Source organism: Pelophylax lessonae, assembly GCF_965119305.1.
Source record: "Pelophylax lessonae genome assembly, chromosome: 3".
Taxonomy (NCBI): Eukaryota; Metazoa; Chordata; class Amphibia; order Anura; family Ranidae; genus Pelophylax; species Pelophylax lessonae.
The window spans coordinates 136,049,881-136,070,287 of NC_138770.1; the positions used below are offsets into that span (position 1 = coordinate 136,049,881).

The window sequence follows — 20,407 nt, forward strand, 5'->3', positions numbered from 1 at the left end:
GCTCCTCCTCAAAGGGGAGTCTAGGACAGGTATTCGGGGCACTGATCATCAGTGCCCTGATTACAAAAAAGGAAAAAAAAGTGCCCATAAGTCACCCCAACCAATGCCCATCAGTGCCCACAGTGCTGCCAGTCAGTGCCCATCAGTGCCTGTTCATCTGTGCTGCCCCTCAGTGTCTATCAGTGCCGCCTATCAGTGCCCAACAATGCGGCATATTAGTACCTCCTCATCATTGCCACCTCATCAGTGCCCATAAGTGCCACCTCATCAGTGCCCATAAGTGCCGCCTCATCAACACACATCAGTGAAGGAGAAAAATTACTTATTTTCAAAATTTACTGACAGAAAATAAGAAAAACATTTTTTTTTTAGTAACAAATAAAAAAACCCAACAGTTATTAAATACCACCAAAAGAAAGCTCTATTTGTGTGAAAAAAAGGATAAAAATTGCATATGGGTACAGTGTAGCAGAACCACGCAATTGTCAGTCAAAGTGAGACCGCGCTGAAAGCTGAAAATTGGCCTGGGCAGGAAGGGGTTGAATGGGCCCTGTATTGAAGTGGTTAATATACAGTATACTTATCTAAGGAGATGAGGGGAAGGGTGGAGACACTTGATCAGCACAGAGAGTAATTTGATTCTCCAAGGAGAAGAGAGGACTATTACCTACTTAGGGTTCCCTAAGCTATCCATAATTTTTTAACACTGCGTTAGGACAGGCAGTGTTCAAATTTAGTTTACAAATAAGGAATAGCTGCCAGCCCAGGCAGGGTTAATGTTAAAAATGGCTCAATAGCCCCTTCCTATACATTACAAAGTAGGTGAAATTTGATAAGATTTTTAAGCAAGTAAAAAAACACCTAAAATTGTTTTTCTTTTTCTCAAAGTTATGCTATTTGGACCATGTAGCATTTTCAAAGTAAGTGTTCCACTTTGGCTGCAGAAGTGAAAAAAACATACACATTGACCATACACATTAACATGGGACTACCTCTGGTCTAGCAGACGTTCATATCAAATTTATTGACAGTACAAAATTTGGAAGGGAAGGAGAATGTGGCCGTTCAAATAAAGCCTACGTTTTCTTAATAAAACATTAAAAAAAAACAGTACAAGGGATATTACTTACCTTGAGCGAGATGTCATCCTTTTGCCAAAATCTTCCTCCTCCGATGAACACCCCTGCCACCATAATCTTCCAATGTATCAGTGGTTAAAAGAACTAAGAGGATGTGACAGGCACTCAGCAAGAGTACCTGACTATGCACACCCTTTCTGCCCAGCTGCTGCATGCACAGAAGCCATTACTACAGGTTCCATGTAGGAAACCAAGACAATGAATGGAGGATGGGCAAATGATCTGCCCCCTCCATTCATAGATTGTGTTTCATTTATAGAAGCTGTAGTACTGCTTCTATGAATACAGCTGCTGGGTGGAAACGGCAGACATCGTTGAGCACTCCTGATGAGTGCCTGTCACTGCACCTTCTGTTAACCCCTCCTGCACTGGAAGATTACAGCGATGGAGGGGGCGTCGGAGGTAAAAGATTTTGTCACTCAAAGCCAGTGAAGAGGGAGTGAGGGGTGGGCCAGGGCCAATCCCTTCTGTCTGTGTTTATAGACACAGACATTAACCACTTAAGCCCCGGAAGATTTTACCCCCATTCCGACCAGGGGGTATTTTGCGATTCGGCACTGCGTGAGTTTAACGGACAATTGCGCGGTCATGCGACGCTGTACCTAAACGAATTTGGCGTCCTTTTTTTGTTGGGAAAGGGAAAGATTTTTGTCATTTTTGTTGTTTTTTTTTTAACGCGTAATGGCGGCGATCTGCGATTTTTTTTGCGATACTGCGACATTGCGGCGGACAGATCGGACCCTTGACTGACATTTTTGACACTTTTGGGGTTACCAGTGACATTTCTACAGTAATCAGTGCTATATATATGCACTGTTACTGTAAAAATACACTGGTAGTGAAGGGGTTAACTTTATTTGGGAGGGAGGGGCTGTGTGTGTCCCTAGGGGCGTGCTTTCTACTGTGATTGGCTGTGGCTTCAGCTGTAAGGACACTGATCAACGGATCTACATAGTAGATCCATGTGATCAGTGTCTTTGCAGCGAGGAGAATGACAGGCAGCTTGTTTACACAAGCTGCCTGACATTCTCCCTCTCCCCCGCCGATCGCCGAGTGGCCGGCGGACATCGGGTCCGCTGGTCACACGCGCAGGGGGGTCCGTGACCACGCGGGAGCGCGCCTCCGGGGGCGCGCGCTCGCTCCCTAGACCCTCACAAGCAAGCAACGTAGCCCTACGTTAGTTTGCCTGTGAGGGGCTGACCGCCGACGTAGATAGTCGTGCGCCGGTCGGCAAGTGGTTAAGGAGGAACCAGGAGCACCCAAGAAGAGGAGTTTCGGGGAAGAAGAGGGCAGGTAGGTTTACATTTGTTATAAAAAAAAAAAACACTTTATACATACAGCGTTACAGGCATTGTATGACTGTAACATTTACAGTGGGTACGGAAAGTATTCAGACCCCCTTAAATTTTTCACTCTTTGTTATATTGCAGCCATTTGCTAAAATCATTTAAGTTCATTCTTCTTCCTCATGAATGTACACATAGCACCCCATACTGACAGAAAAACACAGAATTGTTGACATTGTTGCAGATTTATTAAAAAAGAAAAACTGAAATATCACATGGTCCTAAGTATTCAGACCCTTTGCTCAGTATTTAGTAGAAGCCCCCTTTTGATCTAATACAGCCAGGAGTCTTTTTGGGAAAGATGCAACAAGTCTTTCACACCTAGATTTGGGGATCCTCTGCCATTCCTCCTTGCAGATCCTCTCCAGTTCTGTCAGGTTGGATGGTAAACGTTGGTGGACAGCCATTTTTAGGTCTCTCCAGAGATGCTCAATTGGGTTTAAGTCAGGGCTCTGGCTGGGCCATTCAAGAACAGTCACGGAGTTGTTGTGAAGCCACTCCTTCGTTATTTTAGCTGTGTGCTTAGGGTCATTGTCTTGTTGGAAGGTAAACCTTCGGCCCAGTCTGAGGTCCAGAGCACTCTGGAGAAGGTTAAGGCCAAAAAGTTCTATTTTGGTCTCATCAGACCAGAGAATCTTATTTCTCACCATCTTGGAGTCCTTCAGGTGTTTTTTTTAGCAAACTCCATGCGGGCTTTCATGTGTCTTACACTGAGGAGAGGCTTCCGTCGGGCCACTCTGCCATAAAGCCCCGACTGGCCTGTTGACTGAACATTGCTCTCGGGCTGTCAGAATACAATAGCCTGGCAGGGGATTCATCCATCTGCACTGTTAGTATGGGTGGAGGAATCTGTTTTCTGAAATCTAAACAAGTATGACTAGCTTTATTTTTTTTACCTTGTTTTGTATCCTTTCTGTTTAGGAGCCAGTTAACCACTTGCAGACTGCCGCAAGTACATATACTGCGACGGTCAGCTCCGGCCAGGCAAAGTGACGTAGCGGCACGTCACTAGCCTGTCACTCGCTTGTGAGCCAATAGCAGGCGAACACGCGCCTGCTGAGGCACGCGCCTGCCCCGGCTCATTCCCTAACAAGTCAGTGTGTGTGACCGGCGGACCCGATGCCCGCTGGTCACTCGCGATCATTCGCCGTGAAGGGAGAAAGGCAGGCGGCTAATGTAAACAAAGCTGCCTGTCATTCTCCCCTGTGTAAAAATGGAGATCATACGGTTCTACTATGTAGGACCATTCATCTCTGTTCTTACACCAGTAGCCATGTCCAATCACAGTTAGAAACACGCCCCTAGGATACACTTAACCCCTCCCTCTCCAATACAGTTAACTCATTCACTGCCAGTGTCATTTTTACAGTAACAGTGCATATGTATAGCACTGATTACTACAGTAATGTCACTGGTAACCCCAAAATTGTCAAAAATGTCAGTCAAGGGTCCGATTTGTCTGCCGCAATGTCGCAGTCGCACAAAAAAAATCGCAGATCGCCGCCAATACTTGTTAAAAAAAAAAACAACAAAAATGACAAAAATCTTTCCCTTTGTTAGTAAACGCGATAACTTTTGCGCAAACCAATCAAAATACGCTTTTTGCGATTTTTTTTTTTTTTTTACAAAACATGTAGCATAAAACAAATTGGCCGAAAATGTTAGAAAATTTTGTCCAGGATATCCCTGTACTTGGCCGCATTTGTCTTTCCCTCGATTGCAACCAGTTGTCCTGTCCCTGCAGCTGAAAAACACCCCCACAGCATGATGCTGCCACCACCATGCTTCACTGTTGGGACTGTATTGGACAGGTGATGAGCAGTGCCTGGTTTTCTCCACACATACCGCTTAGAATTAAGGCCAAAAAGTTCTATTTTGGTCTCATCAGACCAGAGAATCTTATTTCTCACCATCTTGGAGTCCTTCAGGTGTTTTTTTTAGCAAACTCCATGCGGGCTTTCATGTGTCTTACACTGAGGAGAGGCTTCCGTCGGGCCACTCTGCCATAAAGCCCCGACTGGTGGAGGGCTGCAGTGATGGTTGACTTTCTACAACTTTCTCCCATCTCCTGACTGCATCTCTGGAGCTCAGCCACAGTGATCTTTGGGTTCTTCTTTACCTCTCTCACCAAGGCTCTTCTCCCCCGATAGCTCAGTTTGGCCGGACGGCCAGCTCTAGGAAGGGTTCTGGTCGTCCCAAACGTCTTCCATTTGAGGATTATGGAGGCCACTGTGCTCTTAGGAACCTTAAGTGCAGCAGAAATCTTTTTGTAACCTTGGCCAGATCTGTGCCTTGCCACAATTCTGTCTCTGAGCTCTTCAGGCAATTCTTTTGACCTCATGATTCTCATTTGCTCTGACATGCATTGTGATCTGGAAGGTCTTATATAGACAGGTGTGTGGCTTTCCTAATCAAGTACAATCAGTATAATCAAACACAGCTGGACTCAAATGAAGGTGTAGAACCATCTCAAGGATGATCAGAAGAAATGGAAAGCACCTGAGTTAAATATATGAGTGTCACAGCAAAGGGTCTGAATACTTAGGACCATGTGATATTTCAGTTTTTCTTTTTTAATAAATCTGCAACAATGTCAACAATTCTGTGTTTTTCTGTCAGTATGGGGTGCTATGTGTACATTCATGAGGAAGAAGAATGAACCTAAATGATTTTAGCAAATGGCTGCAATATAACAAAGAGTGAAAATTTTAAGGGGGTCTGAATACTTTCCGTACCCACTGTATGTATATATATATATATATATATATATATATATATATATATATATATATATATATATATATATATATATATATATATACATATATATATATATATATCTATTGCCATTAAAAATCCCTGGCACCCCATATGTATCTCAATTATTGGCTGTTTAGGCCTGAAGCTATGTAATCTGCCTTATAATGTGGATGTATATGTGCTGAGACATTACTGTCATCAGTCTTCTTCCTCCTCTGCCCATTGGAATAACTGGTATAACTGATGCCTGCAGGAAGATGTGTTAGTTGCTAAATGGTAAATCTTCCTTCCACATTATATTTTTCAGAACCCTTCCCTTTGGCAGCCCTAATCATTCCCCGCAAAGTTTTATTGTGAAGTTTACAATATTATTCTCCTGAAAATAAGCATTTATAGAAAATAAGTCGTCTCCAGTCTTTTGTGTTGCCCTTTCCTGCTTGATGTAATTGCTCTTGACAGGGTGTTGATAGCAATCGATTTTCCGTTTGTCCTCCATTGCCTAGGAGAAAATCAGTCTACATTCCTTTGTGGAGGGTCTGCAGAGGAGCTTTACACAAGCGAAATACACTAATGCATTAAACATGTAGGCAAATGTCAGGCATTGAAGGGGCCTGGTCTGGACAGCACTGGTTATGAAGCAGAATTCACAATGATTGTGAGATGACCTTGGCCACACTCTCTCCATATCCCTTGAATATTGTGGTGTTTGTCACTGTCATGACACTGCATTTGGAATTATTCTTTATTTGGACTTGTTTATTAGAACAGTAAAATAAATAACAGCAGAACAAACATTTAAAGATATAAGGTATAATTCACAATGCCTAATACAAGGATACTGATCTTTATTTTCAGCCATGTATGATTGTTTTTCAAATCTGTCTTAAACGGCCATGTACTGCTCAAATTATGGACAGTTTCTGTTGGCTTGGCTGAATTTTAACTATTGCATGGCCCCGTTGGCACCACTTCATTAAAAAAAAAAAGTTTGTTGATTGACTTTTGTTGAAGTAGCCTGTTGACTGAACATTGCTCTCGGGCTGTCAGAATACAATAGCCTGGCAGGGGATTCATCCATCTGCACTGTTAGTATGGGTGGAGGAATCTGTTTTCTGAAATCTAAACAAGTATGACTAGCTTTATTTTTTTTACCTTGTTTTGTATCCTATCTGTTTAGGAGCCAGTTAACCACTTGCAGACTGCCGCAAGTACGTATACTGCGGCGGTCAGCCCCGGCCAGGCAAAGTGACGTACCGGTACGTCACTAGCCTGTCACTCGCTTGTGAGCCAATAGCATGCGAGCGCGCGCCCTGTGAGGCACGTGTCTGCCCCGGCTCGTTCCCTAACAAGTCAGTGCGTGTGACCGGCGGACCCTATGTCCGCCGGTCACTCGCGATCGTTCGCCGTGAAGGGAGAAAGGCAGGCGGCTAATGTAAACAAAGCCGCCTGTCATTCTCCCCTGTGTAAAAATGGAGATCACACGGTTCTACTATGTAGGACCGTTGATCTCTGTTCTTACACCAGTAGCCATGTCCAATCACAGTTAGAAACACACCCCTAGGACACACTTAACCCCTCCCTCTCCAATACAGTTAACTCCTTCACTGCCAGTGTAATTTTTACAGTAACAGTGCATATGTATAGCACTGATTACTGCAGTAATGTCACTGGTAACCCCAAAAGTGTCAAAAATGTCAGTCAATGGTCCGATCTGTCCGCCGCAATGTCGCAGTCCCGAAAAAAAAATCGCAGATCGCCGCCATTACTCGTTAAAAAAAAATGACAAAAATCTTTCCCTTTGTTAGTAAACGCGATAACTTTTGCGCAAACCAATCAAAATACGCTTTTTGAGATTTTTTTTTTCTACAAAACATATGTAGCATAAAACAAATTGGCCGAAAATGTTAAAAAATTTTGATTTTTACATTTTTTTTGGGGAGTTTCATATAAAAAAATGTGAAAAATAGTTATTTTTGCAAAAGTGACGCTCTTTTTTTTGTTTATGGTCAAAAAATCGCACAGGTGATCAAATACCACCAAAAGAAAGCTCTATTTGTGGGAAAAAAAAGGACGTCAAATTCGTTTAGGTACAGCATCGCATGACCGCGCAATTGTCCGTTAAAGTCACGCAGTGCCGAATCGCAAAATAGGCCCTGGTCAGGAAGGGGGTAAAATCTTCTGGGGCTTAAGTGGTTAACATATATGCTATGACAGACATTGCATGTGATTTGGTGCGCACTGCTCTGCAAATCACATGCAATGTCTGTGCATAATGAATTCAACCATACAGATTGTATAGCTGAATTTGCATTGCATTCGGACACAACTCGCACAGGACCCTTTTTTGGGTTCGCACCAGAATTGGATCGCATGGGTGTTCACACCTATGCGATCCATTCATGTCTGAACTGACAGTTCACACTGCGATATGCAAACTGATCTGGGGGTGTTGTTAACTTTGCATTGATACCCCCAGCAATTTGCATACGGCAGTATGAACTGCCTGCGAGTTGAATGCGATGCGGGAACCAACAGTGGATTTGCATCACACATGTGTGAACTGGGATTAAATTTACACAATAAAAAAAATTTGTATTAGGGAAAATGATATTGTCTATATTAAAGTGAACTTTACCTGCCGTCAAATGTTTCTAAGGCAGCAACAGTGCTAGCAATCATTATTGCTAATTTTAAATTCAATCCCAGTGGCATCCCATAGATCCTTAACCCACATTGTGTATGGAGATTTGACTTTTTTCTAAGTCATGATTAGGCCCAAGACCTTCCTAGAGCTATATTCCACTTCAGCTTTCCGATCTGATGCCTTGGAATTCAACTGTTTTATAGCAGGTGGTTGTATTTAGTATTACAATTGGTTGACATGGACATTTTGACAGATATACTGTCATTTTTGTAGGTTGAATCAGGTAGCATTTCTAGTGTCTTGATTGATAGACAGACAGACAGAACAAAATTCTAAACACAACACTTTTGTTTTTACCCCCATTTCTCATGAGTTGAACTCAAAGATCTAAAACTTTTTCTATGTACACAAAAGGCCTATTTCTCTCAAATATTGTTGACCAATCTGGCTACATTTGTGTTAGTGAGAACTTATCCTTTGCCGAGATAATCCATCCACCTCACAGGTGTGGCATATCAAGATGCTGATTAGACAGCAGGATTACTGCACAGGTGTGCCTTAGGCTTGCCATACACCATACAATTTTCTTATTCAATTTCCTTTAGATTTACCTTTTCTATGTAGTGCAAGGGCCTGCCTGATTGCATACAAATTGAAAGTGTTCAGGTTTGAACTTATATGGTTTTGGTAAATCTAAAGGAAAGTTGAACAAGAAAATTGTATAGTGTGTGGCCAGCCTTAGGCTGGCCACAATAAAAGGCAACTCTAAAATGTGTGTTTTTACTGTATTGGGGGGGGGGGAATGTAGCCATGCACAGCGCTGGACCTCTTCTCCCCGCTCTTCCCCTTCACAGGGAGATGGGGGACAGGAATCTATATAACTTTTTTTTTTTTTAACTTAATGCAGGGAATGCATTAAAGAAGTTGTAAAGGCAGAAGTGTTTTTTATCTTAATGCATTTTTTGCATTAAGACAAAAAGCTTTCTGTGTGTAGCAACTGCCCTCAGCCCCTAGTACTTACCTAAGCCCCCTCTCTATCCAGCGATGTCTACAAGTCCCTCAGCTCTTCCTCCTGATTGGCTAAGACACAGCAGCGACACCATTGAGCCAATGGCTGCTGTCATTCAGTTAGCCAATCAGGAGAGTGGGGGGGGGGGGGGGGCAGGGCCAAATGGCAGCTCCATTTCTGAATAAACACACGGAGCTGCAGCTCTGCTCAGGTGCCCCCATAGCAAGCTGCTTGCTGTGGGGGCACTCGTCAGGAGGGTGGGGCCAGGAACAGCAAAGAGTAAACTGAGAAGAGGAGGATTCGGGCTGCTGTGTGCAAAACCAACTGCACAGAGGAGGTAAGTATTACATGTTTGTTGAAAAGAAACATAAGACTTTACTATCACTTTAAAGTAAAAACATTTTGACTTTAGAACAACTTTAGGCTGTTCTCCAACTCTAGACTAATGAAAAAGTATTGCATTGTAATGGTCAATTGCTCATTTTTGTCTATGGGAATAGGGGAACAATAAAAGGAGATACTTACCTGATTCTCCACTCCTTCCAATAGCTAGACTGGTCCTCACAACTTCTGTGCCCCCCCATGCTCTAGTAGTGTAGGGTTCTGATGTTGTCAAGTCCAGAACAGGATCCATAGCCCTGCTCTGGATGTGGAGATGTCACCTGCTAGGGGAGCAGAGGATCAGACAAGTAAAGCAGTTTCTCCTCTCCCCTAGACAAACCAAGCTATCAACCCTTGCAGTGCAGGCATAATCTCACTGCAGTGGATAACTTTTATCTGATTGTTGTTGAGCTTCAAAGTGTATGTAAAGCTGAAACTTTTTTTAAGGAAATGTCAGATTTTTATAGCTGTCTGGGTCCCTGCTGGGGAGATTTATCTTCTCTATTTGTTGTGGTGACCATTGTCTCCAATCTACTATATCCAAAGCTAAAAGGAAAAAAAAAAAAAAAACATTTTGGATTTGCATACACGATTCATCCTTGGTAAATATACAAGAAAAGCAACATAAAGCTCAAATGTTTATATAAATAATTTTCGGAAAGAAAGTTTGCATTCACCGATGCTATGTTTCTCTTTGACAAGTTTTCTTTAGAATTTTGGGATGATCACTGTGGAAAATATGATAAGACTGCTGGCAAAGGCAGGCATGAATGTGCTGGTGCTTTGCTTTGTTGTCTGAGAAAGTCTGGACATACACTTCAGAAACATAGTATGGGAATAATTGGTTTCTATTATCAGCTTAGACAGTTCTTCTTTCAGACATTTTCACGAAGGCGACCCATGATATTTCTGAGGCTTTCCATCAGCATCAGAATTGCAAATTCATTGGCACTGGGAATAATAGCCGAATATCGCTATTAATTTGTTTTCTCCTCACTTCCTAGCTAAGGAGGTGTTTTCACAAGTACAGACTGAGGTGACAGAACCACAGTAAGCAAGCTCAAATTAATAAATGATTTAAAACTCCGATTATGATTCTTTGACTTGATAATGGAGCTCTTAATTAGCCACTAATTAGGAGACAACATCAATTATCTTTTAACCTGAACTTGACATGTTATTGTTCTGTTCCGCTAGCTTTCCTTCATTACTAATAAAATGGTAACAGTCAAGCTAGATTCTCGATCCCAGACAGAAAAACAAATCGATATTAAAATATCATGGAGGCAGTGTTGTGCTAAGTGCAGCTGAGCAGGATGACGCATCTTTACCTTCCTCCGATTCCTGGGCGTATGTGCTACACTTCATTGATATATATATTTTTTTACAGTGTAAGTTAGCTTGACTATTTCTAGCTCGCCTTTAATTTGATTTTAAAATGTTCTCTACATTTTTTTGTTATATTGTAAGCTTATTTTTTTAAGCATCTTGCCAGAGAATGTTTGATAGGTGTCTTTGTTTTGCGAAAATTACTCATTTGATTCTCACCTCCCTGTATTTTGCCTGGAGATTGAATAATGTTCCTATATGGCTACAATGATCATTTTAGGATATATTTTTTTTGTTTTTAGTTCTTTGTCTTAATTCCACCAAGGCGGAATAAGCAAAGCACAACACTCGGAAATGTTGTGGTCAAGTGCTAACAGTTTGAACATCATTATGACACAGGAGAGAGGTAGTTTAGTGGAAACTGTGAAAGTGAAATGCCTTAGCAGTATAGCTCTCAGCTACCACTTTTTTTTTTTTTAAATCCGATATTTTTCAGGTTTTTACACAAATAAAACAACCTTTTGTGACATCAAACATCTTTAATACAAGATCTATGTTCACAGGGTAGAAGCAACAAATACATTTGTACCATTGTCTGTCACATTAATGAGACTAACACAAAATGTAGTATACAGTGCATCCCAAACGTATTCTCAGCGCTTTACTTTTTATTTATTTTTTTTAAATCATTTTTTATTGACGTTTTGGCAAACAAAAGAAAAAGAACAATGCAATGTGGAATGTGAACAATTCACACTCAAAAAAATACAAGTGAACAGTGACAGTGAATCATGTCAATACATCATTTGTCTACAAATATGAAAGTGGTGGTATAGAAACTTGTGTAGAAACAATAACAGTAACATCAACATTATCAAATTGAGCCTGGCACAGTGTGATTTGGATACCATGCTGACCAGGCTGCCCATTGGGATTTAAAACCAATCATAGAATCTTTAACCCATAATGCCAACAACCGTTCATATTGATAATTAAGGTTGACTTGGGCTAGGACTTCTGTTTGGTTGGGTCATAGACATAGTGTCTGGCTATTATGAGTTTTGCGGATAGCAGGGTATGGATCAGGATCGTGCGGTATTCCCTTGGATATTCGTGGATTCAGCACTTCACTTTTTACACATTTTGTTATGTTACAGCCTTATTCTAAAATGTATTAAATTCATTATTGTCATAATTCTACAAACAATTCACAACCTTTTCTCAATACTTTATTGAAGCACCTTTGGCACCAATTACAGTCTTTTTGAGAAGGATGCTACGAGCTTGGCACGCCTTTTTGGGCAAATTCTCTGATTCTTCTTTGCAGGACCTCTTAAGCTCCCTCAGGCTGGGTGGGGAGCATCTGCTCAACAGCCATTTTCAGATCTCTCCAGAGATGTTCAATCGAGTTCAAGTTTGAACTCTGGCTGGGCCACTCGAAGACATTCACAGAGTTGTCCCATAGCCACTCCTTTATTATATTGGATGTGTGCTTAGGGTCGTTGTCCTGTTGGAAGATGATCCTTTGCCCCAGTCTGAGGTCCGCTTTTGATCTCAGACTAGGGCGCTGCTCTGGAGCAGGTTTTTATCAAGGATGTATCTATACATTGCTGCATTCATCTTTCTCTCAATTCTTAATGGTCTCCCAGTTCCTGCCACTGAAGAACATCCCCACAGCATGGTGCTGCCACCTCCATGCTTCACTGTAGGGATGGTATTGGCAAGGTAATTAGTGGTGCCTGGTTTCCTCCAGACATGACGCTTGCCATTCAGGCCATAAAGTTAAATCTTTGTTTCATTAGACCAGATAATTTTGTTTCTCATGGTCTGAGAGTCCTTCATGTGCCTTTTGGCAAACTCCAGGTGGACTGTCATGCCTTTTACTGAGGAGTGGCTTCCGTCTGGCCACTCAAACATACAGGCCTGATTGGTGGAGTGCTGAGGAGACGTTATTCATCTGGAAGGTTCTCCCTATATCGATATGAAAATCATATAATAAAGTCCCAATCAGTGAAAAAATCCTGATATCAGGAGAAGGTGCAACTTAAAGGTGAAATAAATCCCGTCACCAGATGAATAAGTGAAACGGGCGCTCACCAGATGCTGTGGGTCTGTGCTATCATACAATAAACAGACCAGACAGGCTTTTGAAATAATCCAAATTTCCTCCTTCAGATAACCAGAGATGTAGGTCCAGGCTCATAGGAGAGGGAAGGAAAGGAACTGAATGCCCCTCATACACCAAACCACATATTGATATAGGATTCCACTATCAATTATTATGTCAATTATTGATTATTTATCACTTGGTTTATATGATTTTTTCTGTGATTATGTTTTATTGTCATGTCAGAATATTTAGAGCTGCACATATTATCCACTTGTTTTTTCTTTAATCTGTATATCAGTTATTTAGTGCTGGCAGCTTACTGTTTAGTGATAGCGCATAATATATTTTTTACCTAGTTTAATTAAGTGTAAAATTGTAGCGCTTAAAACTATTATTGAAAAGTCCATATGATTAAAAGGAACAGTCCTTAAGATCAATCCAAGTGCTGGATAACCACGTGTGGATGGAAACTATAGTACACAGTCCTTCCTCCCTTCAAAGGCCACGTGACACAGACCACCACCAAGAGAGGTATTTTAAATACCCTTACCAGATATCACCATGTATTGAGCAGTGATATAGACCTCAAAGACATAGGATCAATCCCAGCAGATGTCAAGGGCACACTAAATCACAAACAATGATATCCTCTCGCACTTGATCTCAAGAAAACATAAGAGGAGCCTCTCATAGTGCAGTGAGTTTTAAAAGGGTTTATTGACATAAACTATAAAAATTTTGCACTCACATTTGTTGCAGAGTGGCAGCAGCGTTTGGAAGTGTGCATAGCAAGATGTTTCCAACCAAGAAGATGGCCGAGATATATAATAAAGATTGCGAGATATATATATATATATATATATATATATATATATGTATATATTAAATTCAAAAGGTGTATAATGAGAATCAATAGAGACTCACACACACTAGCAGCGCTTAAATAAAACTAAAATGCCCTCTACAAAACGTGTGCAAAAATAATGCACCATATGATATCTCATATAAGTGCAGACCAATGTCCATTCAAAGTGAGTAATACACAGATGCTGTATATATGTTGAGAGTTCATAAAGTGCGCTGGATCCTGAGGTAGAAGTCTATAGACCACCAGTGGTAATAACTGCCGTATCCGGACCACCGTCACCACACCTCCAAACGTGTCCCCCTAGGTAGTAAAAACTCACCAAAACCTGGTAAAAAGACCGCCTTGATAAGATTTTAGGGAACTGTTCTCCGGATTCACCAATAGCATATAATTAAATCAGAACCTCAACGCAAAATACACAGCAAAAGTCCTCGGAACATGTGAGGAAAGAAGGGGTAGGACCAATCGTGTAATTCCGTAAAAAATACACTTTATTAAAATGTTCCCATTCCCCATATATTACACTCACAAAGATGCAACTTGGTAGTAGCATGTAGAATACGTAAGGAGTCTGTAGTGTGCCGGCAACTCACCGCTACCTCTGATGACCAGGGGAACCCGAGAACCGGAACACCAACTTCCAACGTGACAGCTGATGGATGCGTGCTCACGCCCTTACATGTTTCGTCACACCGGACTTCTACGGAGGGCGCGAGCACGCACCATCACGCTCCTCTAATATACACTCGTAGGTCGGAAGGAGACCGGGACATTGTCCAATCAGCGGCCAGCGCCAGTGACTGAACATACCAGACCTGTGAACCAATCCCAGGCTTGCGCCGAGGTTCGGACCCGCCCAGATAACCTCCGACCCAAAAGATAAACAAGAAAAACCGCTTCCATTGGATTTCGCTGATAAATAATTAATTCATACTTCATCTCCTCACTGGTGCAACTCCCCTCGGCAATAGGTAAACACCACCAGCCGGGATGCGGACACCAGATCTTTGGGGATTCATTCGCATGTATCAAATTAGCCAAAATTATTCACTCCCGCAGGACACCTTATCTAGGTATTCCTACAGGTGTGTGTTCTTTTGACAAAGAACCGTATGAATCAATAAATCCATGCTGACATGTTATTATACATGCTACTTTACATATAATATAAAATATATTTAAAACACAGATAAAATGTAACTCTGGAAAAGATAAGACTGTACAATCCTCATATCCTATAAAAGGGACATACATATCGAGATTATATACCAATTATATCATCCTAGAAAGAAGGTAATAAGCACAATTAAAAGAAAAAACGAAACAAAATTATAAAGCAAAACACTAAGATCGCCCTCATTTCTGTAATTCATCATACAATTAAGGGCAAGACCCTGGAGCAGTTTTTTACGGAATCTACAAATATATATATATATATATATATAAGGACCTGGACAATACAAACAAATCTTAAATAGCACGGGAGATGGATATCACTATTTATAAACTGCTTCAATAGTTACTGATGAAACAGTTTATATCTAGCTCCACGTTTAACCCATTGGGGTGTAAGGAATTCGTGAGGTAGATCCAGTGAGTCTCTCTTTTCGAAAGCTCACGCACTCGGTTAGAGCCCCTCCACACCGGATCCACTCCACAATGTCCCGGTCTCCTTCCGACCTACGAGTGTATATTAGAGGAGCGTGATGGTGCGTGCTCGTGCCCTCCGTAGAAGTCCGGTGTGACGAAACATGTAAGGGCGTGAGCACGCATCCATCAGCTGTCACGTTGGAAGTCGGTGTTCCGGTTCTCGGGTTCCCCTGGTCATCAGAGGTAGCGGTGAGTTGCCGGCACACTACAGACTCCTTACGTATTCTACATGCTACTACCAAGTTGCATCTTTGTGAGTGTAATATATGGGGAATGGGAACATTTTAATAAAGTGTATTTTTTACAGAATTACACGATTGGTCCTACCCTTTCTTTCCTCACATGTTCCGAGGACTTTTGCTGTGTATTTTGCGTTGAGGTTCTGATTTAATTATCTGCTATTGGTGAATCCGGAGAACAGTTCCCTAAAATCGTTATCAAGGCGGTCTTTTTCCCAGGTTTTGGTGAGTTTTTACTACCTAGGGGGACACGTTTGGAGGTGTGGTGACGGTGGTCCGGATACGGCAGTTATTACCACTGGTGGTCTATAGACTTCTACCTCAGGATCCAGTGCACTTTATGAACTCTCAACATATATACAGCATCTGTGTATTACTCACTTTGAATGGACATTGGTCTGCACTTATATGAGATATCATATGGTGCATTATTTTTGCACACGTTTTGTAGAGGGCATTTTAGTTTTATTTAAGCGCTGCTAGTGTGTGTGAGTCTCTATTGATTCTCATTATACACCTTTTGAATTTAATCTTATTTTTATAGCGGCAGCTTTTAATCTTTTATTCATTTTCTTAGCGCTGGGTTGAGTGGGTGTTCTATTACTTACTCCTCTTTTTACGTTTATTTTTATATATATATATATATATATATATATATATATATATAGATATATATATAGATATATATATATATATATATATATATATAAAACATTTTTTTGTATGACAAGTGTAATAATTATTTTTAATCTGTATTACAATGGCTGTTCTTTTTTATCTGTTTATATTTTCAACATGTGACCAGCAGCAAAGGATTAGAAGCTCCTCCTGCTTATGTTTCCCTGCTGACAGGCTAGAAAAGATTTGGGTCATGTGACAGCTGTATATCAATTAGGCAAAAAAAAAAAAAAAAATACTTCAATTTTTTTTTTTTTTAATTAAGGTGCCATCATCCATATACAGAAAAAGAGGGAACAATGTTAAACAATGTGGTGTTCAGCATCACTTTAAGCTTTAAGTAGAGAAACCATATGCTTTAAGATGCACAGAGATGGCCTGGCATTCTTGAGACTGATGAACAGAAACTGGATAAATGTCCCCCTATCTTTGCGGCTGTTTCTATGCTATACACTAGCTGCTCTAGATGCACAGTTAACCACAGGGGCATAAAGGATCATTTTTTCTAACTTTTCCACTATCCTGATATGAGAATAAAGCCATCTGCTTTTTTAAATTTCGATTAAAGTGATGACTTGTCAATAATGTTGGTGAGCTGATTGTTTTTACAAAGCTAGTAAATACATGTGCTATTAATTTTTTTTTTTTTTGCAGGAGCTGCTTACAACTCATCACTGACTGTCCTGCTTCAATTCAGGAAGAGCTGGATTTAATACGATCTCTGAGTTATCTAGAAGAGTTTGGAGTCAAGATTCTTCCTCTACAAGGTATAAGAAAAGCAATATGTACAGCTACTGCTGCCTTAACCGTTATCAGTATAGATCATGTTGACTAGATAATGACCATAAATAGTAAGAGATGAGCATACTTCTGAAAATAATTTGTCTTCATCTCATCTGATCCTGGGATCACAGAACTGGGAGTTACTATTAATAGGTTGTAAGTTTTCTGACATTTAAAGGTCTCCCTAGATAAACTGTTTCCCTTTAATGGGGGATGCATTTTTCAGAGATTTACACCACTCAAATCAGTAACTTCCATTGGAGAACTAAGAGCTTATCTGTGGTCAGTACTGCTGACACCATCAGTTGTTAGAGGAGATGCTGTTTTACCTGTTCTATGAGTATCTTTAATATGACATGATCTAGTGTTCTGTTTGTTTCAACACAGAGGACCACAAGTAGACTTCAACGTTTGTTAGCCATACATGGCTTGAATTTCAGTAATCCTGTGGAATCTGTTAATATTTGAGCTCTGGGTGACCCTGTTGCACCACTCAGCTCAACAAAACTCTACTGAAAATTCAAAGAAGCTTGGTGGAAAATTATTAGACGAATGGTGACTGCAACCAATCTGATTTAGACACTGTTTGGGTATTCAAGCAGCCACAGTTGCTCCAGCTGTGTGAATACACTGGCCTGCAGGTGGAGATTCCTCCAAGGGTTGAGAGCCCTGTAAAGGCAGAACAATGAAATGATATAAGTGCTATTGATTATTCCAGTTCTTAACCACTTTAGCCCTGGAGGATTTGGCTGCTCAATGACCAAGCCCTATTTTGAGATTCGGCACTGCGTGACTTTAACGGACAATTGGGCAGTCGTGCAACGCTGTACCCAAACAAAATTGACGTCCTTTTTTCCCCACAAACAGAGCTTTCTTTTGGTGGCATTTGATCACCTGTGCGATTTTTATTTTTTGCGCTATAAACAAAAAAAAGAGCGACAATTTTTAAAAAATATTTTTTTACATTTTTTTTTATATGAAATTCTTAGAAAAAAATGTAAAAATTTAAATTTTTTAACATTTTAGGCCAATTTGTTTTCTGCTACATATTTTTGGTAAAAAAAATTGCAATAAGCATATTTTGCTTGGTTTGCGCAAAAGTTATTGCGTTTACTAACTACGGGAAAGATTTGTGGCATTTTTTTTTTTTTACTAGTAATGGTGGCGATCTGCGATTTTTTTTTTTTTGCGGGACTGCGACATTGGGGCGGACAGATCGGACCCCTAACTGACATTTTAGACACTTTTGGGGGTACCAGTGACATTACTACAGTAATCAGTGCTAAAAATATGCACTGTTACTGTAAAAATTACACTGGCAGGGAAGGGGTTAACTGTACTGGTGATCAAGGGGTTAAATGTGTCCCTAGGGGTGTGATTCTAACTCTCAGGGGGCATGGCTTGTGAAGTAATCATAGAGACATGCGATCCTATATAGCAGGATCACATAGCCTCTGTGATCACTTAAGGGAGAATGACAGACGGCTGTGTTTACAATCAGCCGTCTGTCCTTCTCTATGTGCTGCAGGAGATTGCGAGTGGCCGGCGGCCATCGGAGCCGCCGGTCACACGCTCTGGCTCCCTAGGAAACGAGCAGGGGCGGGAGCGCGCCGCCGGCGGCGCACACTCGCCCCTACAGTATCCTGAGGAAGCGACGTAGGGCTATGTTGCTTTACCCAGCAGCCTCAGAGTGCGGCAGTAAATGTACGGTGGGCGGGGTGCAAGTGGTTAAAGTACACACATCACCCTTTCTTTGTGGTACATCATGGGACACCGAGCAGGTAATAATGACTTTCTGGGTTATACGCTAACTTTAGGTGAATGGACACTGACAACCGATAGACAGGAAGTTCCTCCCATATAACCCCTCCCATACAGGAAGAACCTCAGCTTTTTGCCAGTGTCTTGAAGGTGGTGGTCATAGCTATAAAATCTCCTCAAATTTTCAAAAATGTCCCAGTAGTTAGGCATTCTGTTGGATCCATTCAAATGGTTAAGCGCTAAAAATATTGATACCCGAGCCATGGCTAGAGAAGATCCAAGGTTTTGCCTGCAATGTGACCATTTACCTTGGCTGGCCTAGAAGGTAAAATAGCCATCATGATTGTTCCTTTTTTTCAGGGCAGGAAGAAGCAGGATAGATCCCCCTCTCCTGTACCCGGGCCCAGCAATATTACAGCAGGGCTTCCGTGCTCTCAAAATCCTGCATGGGCCTCTGGTGTACAGCCAGATTGGGCAGAAGACATTGAGGAAGTAGCTATGGGTAACTTGGAGGGGGAGCAGGCTGAAGATGGTGCCTCTTCTGAAGACTCAGATTCTGAGGTACCGTTTTCCGCGTCTCACTCTCTGAGGTTACTAATCCAGTCCCTTACTGAAACGGTGCGGACTGTGTTTAAATGACCTCCCCTGAAGTTATCAGAGGCCTCTTTTTCCTCTCTGGGATTTTTGTGTCCTCAGCAGAGTTCCTAAGCTTTCCCCTTACACCCTCTTCTAAAACAGTTTGTGTATGGGGATTGGGATCACCCTGACAGGTTGTTTATGCCTCTAAAGAGATTTTTTTTGCTATATCCAATGAAGGAGAAATTCAAAAGGAAATGGGGTATGCCGTCTGTTGACGCTGCTATTTCTTCTGTAAATAAGAATTTAACCTGTCTGGTGGACAATGCCTAATTCTTTTGGGACCCAGCAGATAAAAAGCTAGAGTCCTTATTTAAAGCTTCCTTTTCTGTTGCTGCCTCTGCTGTTCAACCAGCTGTGGCAGCTATAGGGATCTGTCAGTTCTTAACCACTTTACGACTGCTCACAGTAATATTACTGCGGCAGAGTGGCTCGTTATCGTCTGACGACGTAGTACTACGTCGTCAGACAGTCCCCCTTCTGGGCGGCGCTTGCGCGCCGCCGGAGGCTCGCTCCCGCTGTTTTCATTCACAGCGGGAGTCGGGCCAGGGGAGGAGCAGCGGCGATCGCCGCTGCTCTTACCCGATCGTCGGGGATCGAGTCTGGAGATCCGCCCGCTGTGTGTAAACACAGCGGGCGGATCTCCATAGTGACAGGGAGTGACAGATCGGACTGTTCAGCATAGCTGGACATCCGATCTGTCCATGACTCACTCAGTCCCCTCCCCCCCACACGTCAGTAAGCACCAGGCATACATTAACCCCTCCCTCTCCAATAAAATTAACCCCTTCCCTGCCAGTGTCATTTTTACAGTAACAGTGCATATATATAGCACTGATTACTGCAGTAATGTCACTGGTACCCCCAAAAGTGTCAAAAATGTCAGTCAAGGGTCCGATCTGTCCGCCGCAATGTCGCAGTCCTGCAAAAAAAATCGCAGATCGCCGCCATTACGCGTTAAAAAAAAAACACCAAAAATGACAGAAATCTTTCCCTTTGTTAGTAAACGCAATAACTTTTGCGCAAACCAATCAAAATACGCTTATTGCGATTTTTTTTTACCAAACATAGGTA

At 41.6% G+C, this 20,407-nt stretch overlaps 1 protein-coding gene across 1 annotated transcript in view; it reads left to right on the plus strand.

The window, feature by feature from the left end:
• NBAS (NBAS subunit of NRZ tethering complex) overlaps positions 1 to 20,407 on the plus strand; it is a 1,303,215-nt gene that overhangs the window by 486,459 nt on the left and 796,349 nt on the right. Inside the window, exon 31 of the mRNA XM_082252487.1 lies at positions 16,808 to 16,920. Coding sequence (XP_082108613.1) covers positions 16,808 to 16,920 — 113 coding nt within the window. The remainder of the gene's footprint in view (positions 1 to 16,807; positions 16,921 to 20,407) is intronic.